This window comes from Eleutherodactylus coqui, chromosome 10 (genome assembly GCF_035609145.1).
Source record: "Eleutherodactylus coqui strain aEleCoq1 chromosome 10, aEleCoq1.hap1, whole genome shotgun sequence".
NCBI classification, from domain to species: Eukaryota; Metazoa; Chordata; class Amphibia; order Anura; family Eleutherodactylidae; genus Eleutherodactylus; species Eleutherodactylus coqui.
Window position 1 is genome coordinate 45,219,194 of NC_089846.1, and position 21,457 is coordinate 45,240,650.

Sequence of the window (21,457 nt, forward strand, 5' to 3'; positions counted from 1 at the left end):
TTTTACGAAAAGCTCGACTCAAATAACGCAGACCCGAGCATTTGGGTGCTCGCTCATCTCTAGTTGTTACCAGTATTGGAGGTTGCTTGCACAAGACCATTCATATAGGGATGTTCGGGACCCCCGTTCTTGGGATCAATGAGGTTCCAGATACACAGGTGGGATACCAATCATACACTTATCCTCTATCTTGTGACTGAGTGGGAAGACCCCTTTGAGTTATATTCACACACAGCAGATATCTTGTAGTAATTGCAGATATCTTGTAGAAAAGCGATTCTTTACATCTGCATGGGGTTGTTTCTGCGCTTGCATTTCTGCAAGCACCAAGCAGGTGAATTTTCGGCAACAAATTGCTGTGTGCAAATTTTTATATATAAGCCCTGTTGAATCGGTAACTCTGACTCCTGACTCTGACTCCTCAATTTTCCCAGACTCCGACTCCTTCATTTATGACTCATATTTTTTAAGTGATAAATTTGCTTTATTACAATAGTAACATCAAACTTTACATCACCGTTATGAGAAAACAATCATGCTATTTAGATACAACTTAAAAAATATTTATTGGAATACAATTTCAGAACACAAAACTTCACTAAACTCCTATGAAAGGAAATGTGCAATAAATTCAGCATTGAATTCATTATACCATATTTATAATATTTTTTTTTTTTTATAAGACGGATTTGGTACATTTCTACCAACTTCGACTCCACCAAAATGGGACTCTAAGGGCTATTTCAAATGTTCGTAGGCGTTTTTATGTGCACCCGCCGGCGCCGTAAAGGCGCGTGAATGGGCACACAAACTAACGTTTGTGCGCCCATTCATACAGCAGAACCCCTCCTCTCTCCTCCTCTCCGACTGTTGCAATGGGAGGGGGCCCACCCCTTGTCTGCAGTGGGATGGGGTGGGGCGGAGCTTCGCTTAGCTCCACCCGGCCCCTACCACTGCAAACAGCCGGAGCGGAGGAGAGAGGGGGAGAGAAAGTGGGGGGAGTTTAGCCGTCACGCAGCTTAACTCTCTCTCCTCTCCCTTCTCTGGCCGCTGTCACTGGTTCCCATAGGAGCCATGCAGCAGCCGATGTATTCCAGATGGAAAGATAGTTCCAGGGCTATATTTCTGGCCCGGTGTAGAAGCGCCCAGCGCTATATTGGCCCGGCTGGGCACTTTTACGTCTCGGGAATACGGCTAGGTGATCTGATGTATTGGAATGCTGTGAAAACGGTGGCCAGTATACGCCCCTGTGAAAGAGCCCTAACTCTGACTCCACGATTCCGACTCCACAGCCCTGCTTTGAAGGGTTATGTTTATGACTGTACAATATTAGTTTTGCCGCCATAGTTCAGCGGCGATTGTGCCTGCTCTGCACCTTTTCAGGTACTGCATTGTTGGCTCTTTTCCAGTGAATAATGCTATTGAAAATAATGGGTCCGTTTTATGCACAAATTCTGTGCATCTTGCAATTGCACAGGAATCGTGCGTGAATTTTCCCATGTAAATATAGCCTTTGAGCTCTTTTACACGGATCTGAATTTACAGCGGAATTTGCCGCTGTAGACATTCACACCAAAATCTGTATATCTATATGTGGATTTTGATGCTAAATTGCAGATAAAATTAAGCCATTTTCAATTTCACATCCAAATCCACACATTAGACATGCAGATTTCAGTGTGGATTTTTCTGCATGGCAGGAAATTCCTCTGCAAATACGAGTACATGTAAAAGAGCCCTTAAGATCCAGTGTGGGTGTTAAAGTACTGAATTATATGCACATGAAACTATGTGCATAGCAAGAAGTATGTGTGCAAAAAACACACTATAGTGAACTTTTACTTACAGGGTCTCAGAAACTAAGCATGCAGCTTTGTCATGATTAACCTTTGTTATATTTTATTAAGAGAGAAGTATCACACAAGCTGTGAACTTTGAGTTGTTGACTGTGACAGCTGCCGCACTATATAACCCACTGCATTGGAATGACAAAACGTAAGAGATTGTAAACATCACTTGAGTGTTTCTTATTGTCCTCTTCTCCGATGCAACGAATAATATTTAGGCATACCTGAATCAAAAGGCTACGATACCCCTTGAGTATCACCTAAATTAAGTGATTACTTTAACAATGGGTTACAGGTTAATACCAAATATGTCGGTGGTTTGAATTGTACAGGCATTATTGATCGGCTAGGGTAGTAAAGAATAACATGTAAATATAATTACATTTTAATTTATTATAGTAGGTCCAAAATTCTGCATATATCAATTTTATAAGATATCTTTATAATGATCTGTGGTCTATTTTACTGTGATAATGCTTCCCTTCCAAAGCAAATGATAACATTCTGGCCTCTAGTAGGCGCGCTATGCATGTGCATTTATACATCTTCCATTGAACTGATTACTGGCTGTATAAATCTGGATGCTAGAAGCACTGGTGTAATGATAGGGGATGCGGTTGCACCTGGATCCAGGAGCCTTAGGGGGCCCATAAGGCCTCTCTTCTCCATATAGGGAGCCAAGTACTATGAATAAAGCATTATAGTTGGGGGCCTTGTTACAGGTTCTGCATTGGGGGCCAGGAGCTTCACGTTACCCCTCAGAATTAGGGGAGCTTATACTGTACTACAAAATGCGGGAGCTCCTGCCATTATATGCAAAAGTATCCTCTATAGACATTGATGAATGGGTTGCACCAATGGAACTAAAAAGCTCTACAAACACCAAAACTATGACCGAAGTCTGTTATGTGAAAACCTCTATATAGTAAAGTATATTTCTATGTATCAAATAGCAATAAAATAGCCACCCTAACAATAGCTTTGCAGAGTTATCTTTCGGCAGTCTTCAGCCATGAATTTCTCTACGTTCTCTTCCATAAACCTACGTGTGATAAAATTAGGTGAACATCCTGTTGCGTTTGTCTCTTAATATAGCAAATAATTTGGTTTAATGTAGTTAGACGGCGCCAGCGATGCTGATATACGAGGAGCTAAACCTATATATAACTCTTTCACTGCTCCGTAAACCTGGGAAGTGCCTTGCAAGGTGCACTGGTTTTGTGATTATCTTTTATCATACAGGAGCTGGCTGGGCCATTACAACGCGTCTAACAAAACCCATAACTTGCCTCATGCGGCTTTGAAATCCTGTCTCCCTGTTCTGTTGTGAAAAATTGCAGTCAGGCGGGTCGTCTGTCTGTGCGAAGGTAGCCGCAGTGCATTCTGGGTTTTCAATTTTATCCACAAAGAAAATTTGTTCTCCGATAAGCCGAAATATCACAACAAGCTTAACAGACGACGTTATGCAAAGAGAGCAATAAAATAACCCTCAACCTCCGCTCTGATCTACTAACACTACACTGGATCTATTAAATCAACTGTCCAATACAAGGAACTCATTAACACTAGCGTAATCAATGGTCACACTAGATAAACAGGGAGGAACTACCATTGATCTGGTGTCTTTTACTATCACTGGGCTTCTAATTCGTTGGGAATGATATATATATATATATATATATATATATATATATATATATATATACAGTATATAATGAACCGCTGCAATCAATGGTATCCCAATAACATGTCGGCATCATATTGTGCATCAATGTACATCCAAGGGTGATCTGTAAAAACTGTTGAACAACCTACCATAAGGCATCACTAATCATCTCTGCATCAATTATATCACTGATGATGTCACAGAGTTAATATGACGTCATGAAGCACATCATTACTTATATCCTAAAGGCGGATGAGTGGCGTAGTTGGGTGAATATTGTGAAAGTAAATCGCATGCACATTTACAGTACCCATGGTATATTGGGTACTGTAAATGTGCCTGCGAATACATTTCTGTAGAAGTCTCCAATCTAGCCTTCACGGACATTATATGTGTGATCTCAATCCAAGTCACGGTTTCCATTTTTAAGATTTGCATAACTGAGTACTGTGCTGGGCGAGTATTTGTATCAGATGGATGAATGGTAGCACACATTTCGCCCCATAGGGTGGTGAATGTAATGTGGGACAAAAGGCATGGTTTGGCACGCAAGTTGTTGTGTTTTGCTGTGGTGGAGTATGCAAGAGGGGAACAAGGTCGCTGCACAGGTTGGGATGACCTGCTGTGTTAGGGCTCAGTCAGATGAGCGAATTTTAAACACATGTATAGGCGCGTTTTTAAAATGGATCTATTAGAACCAATGCTTTCCAATGAAAGCGGTCACATGTCCGGTTTTTACATGCGTTTAAAATTCACTCTGGGGAAAAAAAATAAATAAATAGGACAGCGTTTTTCTATTCGCACAAAAACACAGTTTTGGTGCAAATTGATGTAACTTTGATAGTAGGAAATCCTCCTGTCAAAGCCTTAAATAAGCCCTAGTTGCAGGAAAAAAAAATACATCACCTAGAAGCGCTGTCCGACTCCGGCACGTGTTCGCCCCGGGGCCCTAGCACTTTTCGTCTTGTTCTTCTGGCCGGGGATTGAAAAATCCTGGAAGCACTGCCTCTGATTGACTAAGTGTTTTGAATGGCTATGATTTGTCGAAGTCCTCAGCCAATCAGAGGCAGCGCTTCCAGGAGGCGGGGATTTTTCAATCCACGGCAAGAACCAGAAGAAGAGCTGGGGACCCAGGGAGTGCTTCTAGGTAATGTATTTATTTATTTTCTGCAGCTGGGGCTTCTTTTCAGGGTAGGGCTGTTATTTCAAACCCTCCCCTCCCCCGGAAAAATCCCTGCCTTCATACCATTGCTGTCAATGGGGCGGCAGCAGCGCTGGCCCCATTGAAAGCAATGGGATAGCAGCGCGCTCCTCTAAGATCGCAATCTTCTCCCTATGTTTTAAATGGGGCTGGCGCTCCTGCTGTCCCCATTGACAACAAGGTGAAACTCATGGATGTGACAACATCCAGGGGTTTCACATCCAAGGAATCCCCTGCTGCAGCTGTCACAGCCGCAGCAGGGGATAGCGATACTCTCCTATTGCTTTTAATGGGGCCGCACTATATGTGCAAATTTTACCTTTGTGTGACGCACAACAAGTGCAAATAAAAGACGCGTCTGAAGCTTCAGTCAAGCATTTTTTTATACATGAGATTTGCGTTTCGGTTTCATGGTCATATACATCCGTGAAAAAAAAAATGCTCGTCTGTCTGAGCCCCTACAGAATAAGAAAGAGAGAGGAAGTCCATCATTATCAAACTGTAAGCGCTAACTATGGTGAACTGTTGAGAGAGTCCATGGAGTTCTGCAAGGCCTCATAAGTAATTAAGAGACTGTGAGTATAAAGAGACTGCGTATAAAGAGACTGTGACAAAGCCCGCACGAGCTGTGAAGCTGCTGCAGGTACTAAACACAGTGTTACCACAAGTCTGGAGTCTGTGTTTTCGATTGCTACAGGGTATTTCGCTGGGTAGTCAACATTGCTGAAATATTTCTTGCAACATTCTGAAACTGTGTGCCAAACTAAAAAGTGATTGAGCCACTGATTCAGCTATTACTGTTTACTGCAATATGTGCTCCATTCTTTACTAAACCTGCCCCATTGTTCCCCGCGCGGGTGACTGGTGATATTGTAGTTAAAAATATGTATATTTTCAATAATATTAAGGGACCCCTCCAATAAATATTTTATTCATTCATTATTAGTACTCTGTCTAAGATCTGTATTGCAAACATCATCATTTACAACACTGTGCAAAAGTTTTAGGCAATGTAGCAAAAATGCTGCAAAATAAAAAAAAAAATCAAAAATAGAAGGCGTCTGATTGACTCCAAATGTATTCTACAGCAGGGCAACAACCCCAAACATCCAGCCAATGTCATTAAGAACCATCTTCAGCGTGAGGCTTTTTTACCACGAGCGCATATACGGCAAGTTTTCACGCCTGGGCGCATATACGGTACCCATGTGAAGCATTGATTTCCAATGCAGCTAATACGCAGCACATAAATACGCCGGCAATGTGTGTATACGCTCAGCCAAAACATAGTTCTGGGTCCTATAGACTCCCATGGGAGCAGGGAAAGAGAAGGGAGGGGGAGGCATTTTTGCAGCGTCCAACGCTGCGAAAAGCTTACAGGTGCCTCTATATAGACACTGGAAGGCATCCTGAGCATTGTGGCAGAGCGAGGGTTTTTCGGGGTGCAGCGTATTTTTTTCGCTAAAAATAACACTCGCGGTCATGTGAATGGGTGAGAAAACGCTGGGCGTGATCGCGGAAAGAAGCCAATTCAGGCGCTTATACGAAGTAGGCATGAAAAGAGAAAAACGCAGTCGCCATATATGCGCTCCTGGAAAAGAGCCCTAAAGAAGAACAAGGAGTCCTGGAAGTGATGATATGGCTCCCACAGAGCCCTGATCCCAACATCATTTGTCTGGGATTACATGAAAAGACAAAAAGATTAGAGCAAGCTACATCCACAGAAGATCTGTGGTTAGTTCTCCAGGATGTTTGAAACAACCTCCCTGCCAGGGTCCTTCAAAAACCGTGTGCAAGAATTGAAGCTGTATTGAAGACAAAGGGTGAGCTATTTCCATACTCCCTGATCCTACTGCTGAAAGGTATCAGTGTTATCCCATGGTATCAATCGTCCGCAAGCTCTGCCTGTCATCTTTATGGACGTACTGTAGTTGCTTTAGTTTGCTGTTACTTGTAACTAGTTATATTATGACAGCTTTGGTTGCCTCTCAAAGCCATTCAGTAATTAGTGGGGAAGAATTAGCATATTCATCACACATTTTGCTCAATGGACATCTGACGGCCAATTTTACTGCGGGCATTTATTAATAGGTGATATGCGATGAGCTCAGTTATCTGCAGTGAAGTGGAAATACACATGCATCTTTAAATGGAAGCATATAACACCCTTGTGAATGGTTTTTCGGGAAAGTCTTCACCGCTGGGCCTAAAAACATCCAATATTTGGGAAATTACTCCCAATTTAATTACATCTTTCACAAATTATCAAGTATAAAATATTCAAGTTCAAAGCTTAATGTCTGTAAAATATGGTCTGAAGTATTGTCCAGGAGATAACCGGCAGCCAGGTAGAGCGCAATATGCTTCTATTAACATAACATTGCCTTATTAGCCTAATTAGTGTCAGAACTCCAGGGAATAGATTTAGCTTCACATTTATCGTCCAGACACAAGAAAAATACATAAATATGCAGAATGGGAAACTGGGTAAATCAGAAGTGACAGCGCACGGGGCGATCATTTATAGTGTTTATCAGCAAGTCACTTCTCATCTTTGGGAGTTCTTGGTCTGGATACATTACAGTTGGATATATTGTACATTAGTGGAATATTCATGATTGATTTCCTGTTTTCACCTAGTCTTCTTATCATTTAAGCCCTTAATAAGGTGGCATTTAAAAAAAAAAAGAAAAAATCGTTTTTCCTCCCCACTTTCAAAAAATCATTTATCTATCGACATAGCTGGCGGAGGGCTTGTTTTCAAGAACAAGTTGAATTTTTCAATGGTAATATTTAATGTACTGTATAATATACTGAAAAACTTTAGATACTTCTAAGTGGGTGGAAATGGGAAAAAAGAGCCACTTAGGCATCTTGGGGGTGTTCTTGTCTTTATGGCTTCTTTCACACGAGCGCATATTGGCCGGCCAGCCAATATGCACTTTCATCAGGAGCATAGAAACTCGTGAACGGGCGCACAAATCTAACGTTTGTGCGCTCGTTCACCTAGCATGGGTTCCAGTGCATATGCACAGAGCTCACTATGCCGTCGCCCATTTCCCCTCCATCCCCATCGGAGGCTCATCTTTCGTCTCCTTCCCAATCGTTCTGTACAATGAAAGGGGCAGAGCTAAGCATCAGCCTGCCCCACCTCCTCCCACTGATGGCTATGGACAAGAGGCGGGGAGAGAATGGTAGCTTAGCTCCACCAATGTCCCGTCCTTTGTCCACAGCCATCAATGGGAAGAGGCAGGACGGGCCGATGCTTAGCTCCGCTCCCACCCCCTTACACTGTGCAGAACAGGCAGGGAGGAGACGAGAGGTGAGCCTGCTGCTATGGGCTCCCATAGGTGTCCATGCAGCAGCAGACGTATTCCGGCCCAGAAGATAGTTCAAGGACTATCTCTAGGGCCCGACGTAAAAATGCCCAGCGCTATATTGGCCTTGCCAGGCGCTTTTACGTCTCAGTAATACGCCCATGTGATCTGATGCATTGAAATCCAGTGCATCAGATCACAGCGTTTATTGGCCGGCTGTGAAAAAACGCCTGCCAATATGGGCTTGTGTGAAAGAAGCCTATGGCTTACACACTGCAGCAAAAATGACATAACTTTATTCTATTGGTCAGTATGATTACAATGGTAACAAAGTTTATAGTTTTTTTTCACAGTACTACTTTAAAAAAATAGGATCTCTTTAGGGAAAAAAACAATAGTTTTCTGCCGCCATCTTCTGGCAGCCACAACTTTTTACTTTTCCATTGATATAGTATAGCTGTGTGAGGGCTCATTTTTGCAGGATGTCGTGGAGTTCATAAGATTTTTTAATCGTTTTTTATTGCATTTTTTCTTGGAGATGAGGTGATTAAAAGCACAGTTCTGGCATTGAGTTTTTTTCTTCTGACAGTGTTCACCATGCAGGATAAGTAATGTGTTATTTTGATAGATGAAACTTTTACAGATACGACGATATATGTTTTTGTGCTTTTCATTTTTTATTAGAAATCTTGGAAAAAGATTTAAAGAAAAAACTTTTTTTCAAATAATTAATAAAACTTAAAAATAATTTTTTCATAGTTTTTAGTCTGCATAGGAGACTTGAACTTGTGATTGTTTGATCGCTTATACAGTATAGTGCAATACCTTAGTATTGCATTATACTACATTCTGACAGGCAGTCTATCAAGATGTACCTGTGTCAATCAGTTAAGGTAGCCCTAAGGACTTTCGAAAAGGTCCCAGGCTGCCATGGCAACTGAACGGCATCTGCTATCTCATTGTGGGGGGAGGCTGGGACCTATCATGTATGTAGCTAATCCCACTCCACACAAACCCTCGCCAGCTCAGGGCATAAATGTATGCCCTGGGGCATGAAGGGGTTAAAGTGGTTATCCAAGAAAGTAGCTTTACTTACCTGTTGAATTCCACCGCCACTTCAGCCCCGCCTCTCTAATGCTTCCTATTGGTCTTTGTTTACACTGGGTGGATGTAACACATGAACCCCTATGCTTCTGTCTACAGCACCAATTGGAGGTAAGCTAGAACAATGGAATATATCACCTATGTTTAATTACTAATCACAACTAGACAGTGAAACATTTTTCATTTTTCCAATCTGTTTTTATATTTTGATTGTAGATTTTACTATTTTCTCGCCTGTACATAACTATGGAGGCGGCCATCTTGCCTGAGCTGCAGCTAACAGAATTTAGCAGTATGCTTCATAGCAGCTGCATCGGCCATAGACCAGTAGGCAGGCGTTGACCCAATGACTTGTTTGAGAGACTGTTCTAGACATGCTCTATGATCTGTGCAGAGGTCATTATGCAGGGAGGGACAGGAGGTGAGCTGTGACATCGCCTATTGAGAACAATATGGATTCTCTGCTAGGCAGAAATAGGAAGCGCATAGACAGCCCCTCTAGATGCAATACTGATGGTATACAGTACAGCTGCCTCCTTATTCTGAAACCAGAGAGGGTTCAGAGAAGTGGAGCTACTCCGAAGTTGCCACGCTCAACAAGGCGTGATAATATATATTCAATAGATGATAACTATGCAAATGTAAAGGTGCTGACAGCCCAAAAATACATCAAAAGTCATACGACAGGCATAGTTATAGAATGTGAAAAAGGGTGAACAGTTGGTTCACTCTATTAGTGAATAACAGGCCAGAGAAGTAATTTTACTCCTCTTTATTTGAATACACAACCAGATTGTGAAGCGTTTCGCAGACACAGCCCCTTCCTCAGAATTAACAATCCTTATTTTGAACACCTTCCACAGATTTTACCAGGCCTTTCCCACCTGCAAAATGCATGAAAGCAGTGCCTGCTGTATATTAAAAACATGCAGCTTATTCAGATCCCCCTTATGAATAGCCCCAGAGACGGATATTTGGTCCATGTCATGTACTGAAAAATACAGACGTAAGGCTTATTTCACACGAGCGTTTTTAAAGTGCTAATTTAGCCTTGATAAAAATTTTCGACTAACGGGAGCATTGGATTCCAATGCATTCATTCAGATGGCCGTTTATTAGCCACATAAACACGAAGATAGGACATTGGCGGCCAAATATGCTGGCTGATGTTTTGACGCGGCCAGAAAAGATAGGTCTTTCCTTATCTTTCGGCGGCAATCAGCTGGCTGCTCCCATAGGCTTCTATGAGAGCTGCTGGCAAAGGAAAAGGAAGGCTGCTAAGAAATGTCAGCTGACTCTATTGAGCCATTAGAAGGATTTTAGAAGATTTTTCCCGATCAAAGGAATTCCAGGCTGTGGCATATATACATTGCACCCGACCATCTAAAGGGGCGAGAAAACGTGACATTTAGCCACGGCTTGGTTGCAGAGTTTTCTTGTCCATGCGATTTTTGGCCATGATGCGGCCGGTTAAGAATGGCAACGTTCGTATGAAGGAGGCGTAAGAGGGATGAAAAAATCATGGGAGGTCTGAGAGTTGCGGCTGTAAGGCCACCTGCAGATGAGCGTATTTTTATTCCATATTTGGACCGTGTTTTGTGAATGTTAATATGGAGCTAATGTCAATCTATGTACTCACTGGGCCGTATTTTTCATGAATGAGTTTTGAAAGCGCATGGAGGACATAAAGTTACAATGTCATCTGTAATACGTCCCTGTTACGCACATCTTACTATACGTTTGTGTGAAACCGGCATTTATACAGACTCGAAACTATGTCAGCAAGCGACCGACAGAATGTAATATGAAGTAGAGAAGAAGATCACGTCACTACAGCAGAAAATTAAGAAAACTTTCTAATTAAGAAAATTAGAACACTACACTTTCTTCATTAGAGCAGAAATCTTTCGTCCATTTATGGGATATGAAGATAAAAATTTGATTACTTTTAAGTAGCGGATTTCTTTAATTAATATAAATCAGTGGAAGAAAACATTGGGACACATTTGATGAGTCTTTCAGGCCTTCCTCATAGGCTTTTTTTGCATTTGTAAAATAGAATTATGTATTTTTTTATAATCATTGGGTATTTTTTTGCTGTTCCAATATTTTTATGTGCATTTTTTCCAGGTGTTCTCATAGACTTGTTTTGAAAAAAAAAAGTCAGAATAAAATGCCAAACTTAAAGCATACTGTGTTCTGATAAAAGAAAAAGACAAAAACAGTAAAAAGAAGGGAGAAAAGAACATTGAAGGCCCATTTACATGACAGTTTGAGTGACAGCTTTGAGCGATCATTTTGCATAATGTATTAAGTAGCTACTGAGCTACTTAATAGCAAATTAGTGTGCAAATGAAGCCTTTATCTGAATGCAGTTAATAGCCTGAGTCTATTATCTGCGCTCAGATTCTTTGTTCTCCGACGGGAAACAATGCTATCAGCACTACCCGTGGAGAACTGCTAATAAGGCGGAACAACAATCAGCTAGCAGTGTACGAAAAGGGACAATGGCCACGCGTTTAGACGCAACGATGATCGCTCAAACGATTGATTTTAGCGATTTTTGAGCGATCATCGCTCTGTGTAAATGGGCCCTAAGGTCACTGTAGCGTGCTGAGTCGGCCCTTTGGCTGGGGAGACAGCGGGGAATAAACTTCTGTTGTGTCATGGGTGGCTCTACAGTCTGTACTCGGGTGTATCCAAAGCGGTGGCCTGTCCAACCGTGTACAGGACGCGAAATTAGTAGTCTTGTTTAATGAATTCTTTTACCTAAATGTCATGTGACGCCAGTGCCTCTTATCAAGTGAGCAGTCACTTGTGGAGAATAAAAGAGTCTACAGTCAATGAATAGTTTTCAAACCGGAGGCACACAGTTTACTTTTACTCACGTTCTCAACTTTGACTTTCCAAGAACAAAATACAGTAACAGTCTTGGGCATAACACTTTTTACAAATTTTCCCTCTGGTGCAATTCTTCGACACCAACATTTCTAGGAGTTACTTTCTTCTGCCGACACTTTAGGTGCCCTCAATCTCAGTTAGTCCCTGGGGCTACACTCCTGACACAGCGAGGAAAACACACCAGTTGTTCTTCTTTCATACTTATGTTCTTTCTTTGGTTCAATCACACTCTATAAAGTCCCTGATTATGCTCAACCTTGTCCCTTGACTTATTAGTTACACAGAGGAACGTACGATCAAAACCACCATCTCCTCCAGAAGTCTTCGCACTTCGGGCTCCAGTCCCCAGAGAGGACACATCCCATAGCAAAAGAGGCTCCATTCAGGTAGAAACACCAGAGCTTCGGCCTCGTGCTCACCCGTCCTTCTCCACCGACTACATCTCTCTTTTCCTCTCCTTAACTACGCCTCTAACATCTCTAGACTTCCAATCATGCCACACACAACAAGTTAGTAGAGACAAACTTGCTACCACAAAGATTAGTAATACCAACACAGATAGACACGAGACAGATACACACACTCCAAAGATACCCCAACTCTGGGCCACTACACTATCTACACATGGCTGAGCGCAATATCGGGCCGTGATAATGGGAATGTGTCTAGTACCCGCGGATGTGAGGCATTTTTCTGTTTAAATAATGCCTCCCATCACTGATGGGAAGTAACGATCCTCTGGCATGGCTTTAAGCCGCGTCAGAGGATTGGTAACGGTTTTCCATTGTTTTCAATGGGAAACCTCACATCGCACTCACACCCACACGCCGTGCCATGTGTTTTCCTATCACATTGCATACAATGGGTGGGTGATGCATTCCATGGAACATGAAGATAGGAAATACGATATGACCACAGTGCAAGGAATGAAATCCATGGTGGAAATCTGCTGCTTTCCCATGACAGATGGAACATGTTGCAGATCTAAAAATCCACAACATGACTATCTACTGATTTCTTCCACTTTCAGTGAATGGGTTGTACTTGAGGAATTTCAGCAGTAAAAATTCCTAAATAATTCCACTATGTGTTAACTCAGCCTAGTGGATTCTGTGATCGTTCCACCATATCGGTGTAAGAAATTCACCTGCAAAAGCCATAATTGAGTGCTTTTTTGGGTCAAAAATTGTGTTTTGAACCAAAACTTCAGTATAGATTGTTTTATATATACTGTACATTATTAGACAAAATATCAAATTTACATGCAGGATTATATTTTGATGATATTTAGACTAACTATGACATAGTATCATTTGCAGCAACCAATGCATAGCAAACATTGTCTAGGCATCTGTACTAATACAGCCCCTACATTTCGGGCACTGAGAGTGTTAGACCACATGGCGCTAGGCGTTCTGCTATGTATTGGTCTCTTTAGGAAATGGATAGTATAACCAATGTATAAAAAGCATTAAAGGGAATCTGTCATCAAGTTTTTACAATGCAATCTACACTGCTAATGAGATTTCCTAATCACTAATTAGTTTTGTAATCTGTGCCCTGATAGCTTTACAACCTGTTTTTGAAGTTTTCCCGCGCTGCATTATAAGGAGTTGGAAAGTCAGATTTGTCCCTCAGCGCCGCCCACGCCAGGTACGCCCCTGATCTTGATTGGCCTGCATACTGATCTCTCTTCTCTACTGTAATCCTGCGCAGGCGCCATAGCAAACCCTGCCCATGCGTGTCTTACTGAGACTTCGACGGTGTACTGCGCATGCGCCTTGAGGATCGTTACTCCCACAGTCATCTGACCTCAGACGCAGTGGGAGTAATGATCCACAAGGCGCATGCGCAGTAGACCTCTAAAGTCTCTGACTCTTTTCTGCTAAATCTGACTTTTCTCAGCTCATTAGAATACACTGCAGGAACACTTCAAAAGCAGATTATAAAAGTACCCAGCCATCTATTACAAAACCAAACAGTGATAAGGAAATCTCATTAGCAGCACTGTTAACCTCATAACATTCCATCAACTACAGTTACGTCTTGGAGATTTAGAAGCCGATTCCGATCCATACAATGCAGGTTCCGGCTGTTTCGTACAGCTGACACCAGCCCTCAACAGCTGCGATCATCGCTCCCGCTGCGCATCAATTTTGACATTGGCATTTAAATGCCCCGATTGTGAGTTCTTCTGAAAGCCCACAATGCTGCCGTTGCAGACTGCCTATCAAGCCATGCCATGGCATGATGGACTGCCTGTCAGTTTGTGGTATAATGTAATACTATGATATTACATCATACTGCAGAAGCAATCAACTCATTGTTAGTTCATGTCACCTATGGAGACTAAAATAAAAGTAAAAATGAGTTTTAAAAAGTTTTTTTCATTATTAAAAAAATAAAAGGTAATAAAAGTTTAAAAAAAACCCTTTTCCCATATTTATAATAAAAAAAACACATATTTGGCATCACTGTTCCCATAAAAGTCTGATTTATCAAAGTAGCGCATTATTTACCCCGCATGGTGAACGTCGTCAGTAAAAAAAAAAACACAATGTCAGAATTAAACTTTTGTGGTCAACCCCCCCCCCCAAATTTTTTTAAAAAAGTGATCAAAAAGTCAGAGCTCTCTCACATGAGAGCGTTCCGCGCACATTAGCGGCGCGTGAGAAGATCACGGCTATAGGGCTGTAAAAGATTGTGTAGATGGACTACCTCAAGCTACTTGAAGTAGCCCGTTTACACAATCCAAGGTGGTGCTGCATGCTTTCAAGGCTCCCATAGGAGCCTATGGAAAGGACACAGCAAAGATAGGAAAGGTGCTATCTTTCCAGCACCTTGGAGCCAACATGCAAATTTGCACTCGCATTTACTATTTTTTGCAGATGCAAGCGTTTTGTGCATCTAAAAGTCCTTCATGTGAAGGCTTCTATAGGAAACCATTGGTTCTATTTAGATGCAATCGCTAATGCGCTCATGTGAACGCACCCTCATATGTACTCCAAGAGAGTAACCATAGAAACTACAGGACTTTCAACAAAAAACGAGCCCTCACACAGCTATGCCGATGCAAAAATAAAAACGTTACGGCTGTCAGAAGATGGTGGGAAAAAATAATTTTGTTTTCCAAAGGTATTCTTTAAAAGTAGTACAGCCCAAAAAAACCAAACAACTATATAAAGGCCCATTTAGACACAACGATAATTATCGCTCAAAAGATGTCTTTTGAGCGATAATCGTTGTGTCCATTTACAGCGCAAGGTGATCGCTCAAATGTTGAGCGATCACCTTGTGCTCTGAGCGGGGATGCAGAAGACAAGCAGGGCCGCTTGTCTTCTGCATCCAGCTGTTCCCCGCTCGGAGCGCCCGGCTGTTTTACAGCCAAGCGCTCCGAGCGGGGTATGGAGAACACACCTGGACAACTGTGTTCTTCATACCCAGGCTGTAATCAGGGAGCGGGATACAGCTAAAACAATAGTATCAGCTGTATCCCGCTGTGAATCCCTGATAAGGCTCATCGTTGTCTTTCAGCACGCTGAAAGACAACGATGAGCGAAGGCTTAACGAAAACTGTACGATGTCAGTGCAGTTACACACAACGATTATCGCTCAAAAGACGGCTTTTGAGTGAATTTTGAGCGATAATCGTTGTGTCTGAATGGGCCATAAGTTTGGTATCGTAGTAATCGTACTGACCCATGTCATTTTTTTTGTTGCTTTAGAAACAACCCCCCCACCAAAGATAGTAAAATTGTGCTTCTATTTCCATTTCACGTAAAATGTCTAAAAAGTTTTCCAGTACATTATATGCTACATTAAATAGCACCATTGAAAAATTGCAAGAAACAAGCCCTCAGACATCTAAGTTGGTGGATGAATAAAAAAGTCATCATTTTTTAAAAGATAAGGAAAAGCTGAAAATATTTAAAAAAAAAAAAAAAAGTCGCGTCCCTAAGGGGTTAAAGGTTTATCGCGGATCGCATTGTAAAAACGTGACGACAGGTTCCCTACAATTATGCCATTCTTTGCCCCTAAACGAGTTTCCAACTGCTATTTATTATGGTTCTCGCTAAGATCTTTATCTCGGAGTCTAAAAGCTGCTGATTTTCTAACTATCAACCCACTGCTGCTCCGTAATGATCTCCGGAACATAAAAGAACATTACTAAAAGGCTGCCAGTTCATTTAACCTCTAGAAGTCCATGGATTATATCAGACAGGTATAATAAGCAGCCGCAACGACTCTCTGAACATGCAGCAAAGTCTAGCAGGTAGCAAGAGGAAGATTACAGGACGGAGCGGTGAACCCCACGGTTTTCATCAGACTGCACTCAGATGTGTTATCTGGCTGGAGCCACAGGCTGTTCCAGCGAATGCATTTGATCACACATCTAAGTGAGCGCACCTTTTGTAGGTGAAGGCAAAGACCTACATGATACGGCTTTCAACTTACGTCCTGCTGTCCTGTAGTGAGAAGTGAGATTTACTAGCATGTTGTCTGCTACATAATACCAACATTAGACTAGCTGGACACCAAGACTGAGCTGTCAGCCTCTTTGAAAAGGATAGCTCCCGCATTACGCTTCTTGTATATACACAGGGGGTGGACAAAAATATGGAAACACCGTACGAAATGCATGCCTTAAGTTATATGGGATTGTAAATCCTATTTCAATAAGACATGTAGAGACTGATTTTAGGTGGTGGTAATATGACACAGATGCTGCTAGGCAGAAGTGAACATCTGCCCAGGCAACATGGTTCCATTGGTCATGGGTTTGAGCCGCTCAGCTGGCTCCCAAAACCACCCAGAGCAGGGCAAGAGGTGAAGTAAATGCAAATTTGGCAGGAAAGCTCTCAGCCAAGTAGGGCTCAAAAGGGTAGCTCAGTGCTAATGATTAAAATCCCCTGTATTTTGTATGGTGTTTCCATATTTTTGTCCACCCTCCTGTATATAAGGGCAGAGACACACGAGCGTTAGCGCAAATACACACTCCCCAGCGCTGCACATTTGCGTATGAACAAGGTTTGAAGAGCAATCAGCCTGTTAATCATATCACTATCTGAAAATCATGGCACAACTTTAAGAGAGGTTTGTGGCTCTGTTCAGTAACATACGTTCCATATAGGCAGATCAATCAACTGAATCATAGAATGGTAGAGTTGGAAGGGACCTCCAGGGTCATGGGGTCCAACCCCCTGCTCAGTGCAGGATCACTAAATCATCCCTGACAGATATTTCTCCAGGCTTTGTTTGAAGACTTCCATTGAAGGAAAACTCACCACTTCCCATGGGAACCTGTTCCACTCATTGATTACCCTCACTGTCAGAAAGTTTTTTCTAATATCTAATCTGTGTCTCCTCCATTTCCGTTTCATCCCGTTGCTTGTTGCGCGAGTCTGCGCATATTATGTATAATTTTTGCACGCACACACCCAGTTAACACGTGCGCAAGACTCATCCTTTCTATGGAATTTAAAAGCTCTTTAAGCTATTAAGGTCCAGCTGTCTTCTTTTCTCTGCATTTTTACACAGTCACACTCTTCCCCTTGCATATTTTGAACCTCCCATAGACTTCTATTGCACTTTTGCTGCGCAGGAAATAGAGGAGGTTGTATTTTTTTATTTGCACGTGCGAAATATGCAAGCAAGACGCGCTTATAAGCAAAATCCCACTGAAATCAATGGGCTCCCTTTTCTGTGTTTAGCGCAGGCAGATTTTGCGTGTGCAAATACCTGCGAAATCACGGTCGTGTGACCAAGCCCCAAAACTTAACTATTTCTTAGGATGGCGCTACATGTCGATTTTGTCTGTGACATGGGTTGCACGAGCAAAGATCACTGTGTAACACAGCAATATGGCGCTGCCACTGAAACTCAAAGGAGTCGCAGGAAGATCCAACCTGCAACTTGCACTGCAAATATACTGCGCTCTTCCGCAAGTACGTGGGTATCGGGTGCGCATAGACTCCTTGGGGGCCTTTGGTGTGCAAATGTGCACTAAAATAGAGTTAAATTAAAAAATTAGAATGAACCCATTGAAATCAATGCGTTCCCTTCTCTGCGAATTGCGAGTGCAAAGCCGCTCGTGTGCGTCCACCCTGAATCTGATTAAAAATCTGTGTTTGTTATGAAGTCAATGGGCTTTTAGCAGCACGTATTAAGAGCAGAATGCGCAGTGACAATACGCCCGTGTGAGCGAACCCTTAGAGTTAACATCTGACCCAAGAATTCAAAAAAAACATGCAGGTAAAGAAGACCTAAAAACTATGCAAAAAAACCCAAAAAACATTATGTAAAATCACCCTAATTTGCATCTGCTGCAGAAGTCGCTGTCAGCCTGTTGATTTCCGTTGACATCTATTGCCCGGTCTTCTGTTTTTTAATTGTACACCTGCTAAAGAACAACTGAAAAAGTGCCAATTGTCTGTTGCGGCAGTTCTCAGAGCCGATGACTTTACAAACACCGGCTGCCTGGATGAAACCTACTGAAGCAGGAGAACAAAGTGTGTGGGAGGTTCAGTACACGCGCATAAGTGAAAGGCCAGCAAGTAGTCCAGTCCTGCCTTCTAATAAAGGGAGGTGTTCTTTAAAAGGCTGTAAAATGCAATCTAAGGGCTCCTTCAGACGGGCGTGTGTATCGGCCCTTTTTACTGTACTTTCCGCACTGCCAGGGACCGTTAACGTCGGTGCAAGACACATCTATACCATGATTTAAAAGGCCGTGCTGCCTAATTTGTCCCCGTGAAATTGCGCAGTTCATTGCACAATTTCACAGGGATTGGCTGCGCAAATGTGCCCTAAAATAGAGCATGTTGTGGTTTTTTCGCATTCACGAAAGTGAGAAAGAATACATTTAAAGTAATGGGTTATTCGCGAGCTGCATTTACTCATAAACGAGGTTGATTTTTGCGCATGTCTCTGCATAGTACTGTACTTTTTCCACAAGAAGAGCCAATTTACATGTGCGCGACATACCCTTTCCATGGATTAAACGGCTATTTAGCCAAATGACAATAATTTGGCCAAAGTACATAAGATCACGAGCCCACAACAAGAGTCCTCGTTGTCTCGCGAGTCTTTACTCCAACTAAACAATTTAAACTCCAGGGAGTCCTGCCTACAAGCGGGGCGATTGTCCCAATAGGGGCGGCCCTATGCTGGAACTCAGGGGCTTGGCTCGCCCTAACTGTAATACAACATATACACTGAACAGGTCACCGTTCACATACACAGATAATGTACAAACCAAGCACCAGGGTTCTGAGAGGGGATAAGATAAATGACCAGCAGTCTCTAGTAGAGGCCCATTTACAAATAATGATTATCGCTCAAAATTCGTTCAGTGTGAATGTGAAAAGGATCACTCAATTGGCGTCAGCGGTTGTTTAATCTGCCTTTTCAGTCAGCTTAGAAAACCTCGTTAGCTCACTGGCTTCTCGTTCTGTGTAAATGCTTCCAGCTTAGCACTTCCCATAGGAGGGGGAAGTGCTGAACAAGAAGCGGATGAGAAGCCCGCAAGCTGAGTGGCAAGTCTTTCTGTTTGAATGCTTTGTGGTGAGGTCAGCACTCGTGCAGTCACTGAAAAGACTGTTGGCCCGTGTAAAAGAGGGGCTGGTATTTATATGCAGCAGACCGGTGGTGATTGGCTGGCTGGAGAACATGACACCATCAGTTAGCCAAGTCAACCACACCTGCAGCTGTGTGATCCTAGAAACCCACAGATCTACAGATCCAAGTGGGTTCGAGGCACAACATAGCCCACAGAATCAGTTTGCCACCGATCATCTATTGAGCGATCATCAAAAGAATTTTTTTTTTAAAAAAGCCCCGGAATACCCTCCAGGCGTCTCCCCGCTCTTCTATGTGTCAGCTGCCGGCCAACCGCCACATGCGCAGAGCAGAGCCAGCGTGTCACCAGTGATGGCGACAGTGATCTGCGAGGCTCCCACAGGAAGAGGGCATTCGGCAATTTGTTTACCGCGTGAGATTTCACGCGGTCAAATCACGGCTATCTGCATAGGATTGTATTATCTAATGCAATCCTACACAGCGGGCACGGGCGGAAATTCTGCGGGAAATCCCGATGGGGAATTTCCGCTCATGTGCAGAACGCCTATGTATTCCATAAATTATAACATTGTAACTAAAAATTAAAAAAATAAAAAATTAAATAAATAAAAAAAGAAGATAAAAAAATAGAAGTCGATTTACAAGTTGTTCTTACCTCAACCTGCTGGCAAATTTGAATGAGTTTTGCCATTTGGGTTTCAAGTTCACTGCTGTACTTGACCAGGTTGGTAATATTGGATTCCAGAGTTTGCTACAGAAAGAGGGAAATACACAGAGAAAAAAAAAACAACTAAAGATTAGATATAAGTAAATGTACCTGTGAATGTAAATTTTTGTTAAATTTCAGTTATTAGGTTAAAAAGTATAAGTAACTGAATACTAACGATCCTGCTAACTTGCTATTTATTTGTGGCAGTGCTGACTGGCTTTTAGCTCAGATCCCTTACAGCAGACTTGTAGTCAGATCTGTGACTACAGTTTAGCTGCAGTATCTACGGGGAGTCTGAGGTAGTCAGAGACACACCCCTATTTCATCATTGGTTCGGGCTGCTTATTCCTTTACACTCCCCGCTGTAGCTCCACCTCCTCAGATTGGCTGCTCCATCACAGGTTGACCAGAGAGCCATTGCATGGAGAATTGATTTCTATTACAGAATAGAATTAAGGATGCAGAGGTTTTTTTCCATTCTAAAATGCATAATTTGTAATGCATTTTTTGCCGATGTAGCGATATGGGGTCTTCCCTTTTGTACGACAAGTTGTCTTTTTTAATGGTACCAATTTAGGATAAGTATTAGAGATGAGCGAGCATACTCGCTAACGACAATTGCTCGAGCGAGTATTGTCCTTAGCAAGTACCTGCCCGCTCGGAAGAAAAGATTTAGGTGCCGGCGCGGGTGAGCAGTGAGTTGCGGGAATGAGCAGGGGGTAGCGGGGGGGGGGGGGGGTGGAGACAGGGAGAGAGAGATCTCCCCTCCGTTCCCCCATGCTCTCCCCCGCCACTCCTCGCCCCAAGCCGGCACCCAAATCTTTTCTTCCGAGCGGGCAGGTACTCACTAAGAACAATGCTCGCTCGAGTAATTGTCCTTAGCGAGTATGCTCGCTCATCTCTAGTAAGTATATTATTAACTTTTAGCAACTCTTTATAGGGAGAACAGAAAAACATTTAAACATTTAATATTAAAATACGTTTAATTGTTAAAAGGGTGATTTTAGTTTGTTTTTGTTATCCTTTTTTTGTTTTACAATATTTATTAGTCCCCCAAGGGAACTTAAACACGTGATCATTTGCATAATACACTACACTTCCTATGTAGTGCAGTGTATTATGCCTGTCAGTACACTG

General features: G+C 42.4%; 1 protein-coding gene across 1 annotated transcript in view; it reads right to left on the bottom strand.

Annotated features, from left to right (window-relative positions):
* Positions 1-21,457, bottom strand: part of LOC136580405 (probable E3 ubiquitin-protein ligase MID2) — a 284,292-nt gene that overhangs the window by 154,387 nt on the left and 108,448 nt on the right. The window contains exon 3 of the mRNA XM_066580959.1: positions 20,267-20,362. Coding sequence (XP_066437056.1) covers positions 20,267-20,362 — 96 coding nt within the window. The remainder of the gene's footprint in view (positions 1-20,266; positions 20,363-21,457) is intronic.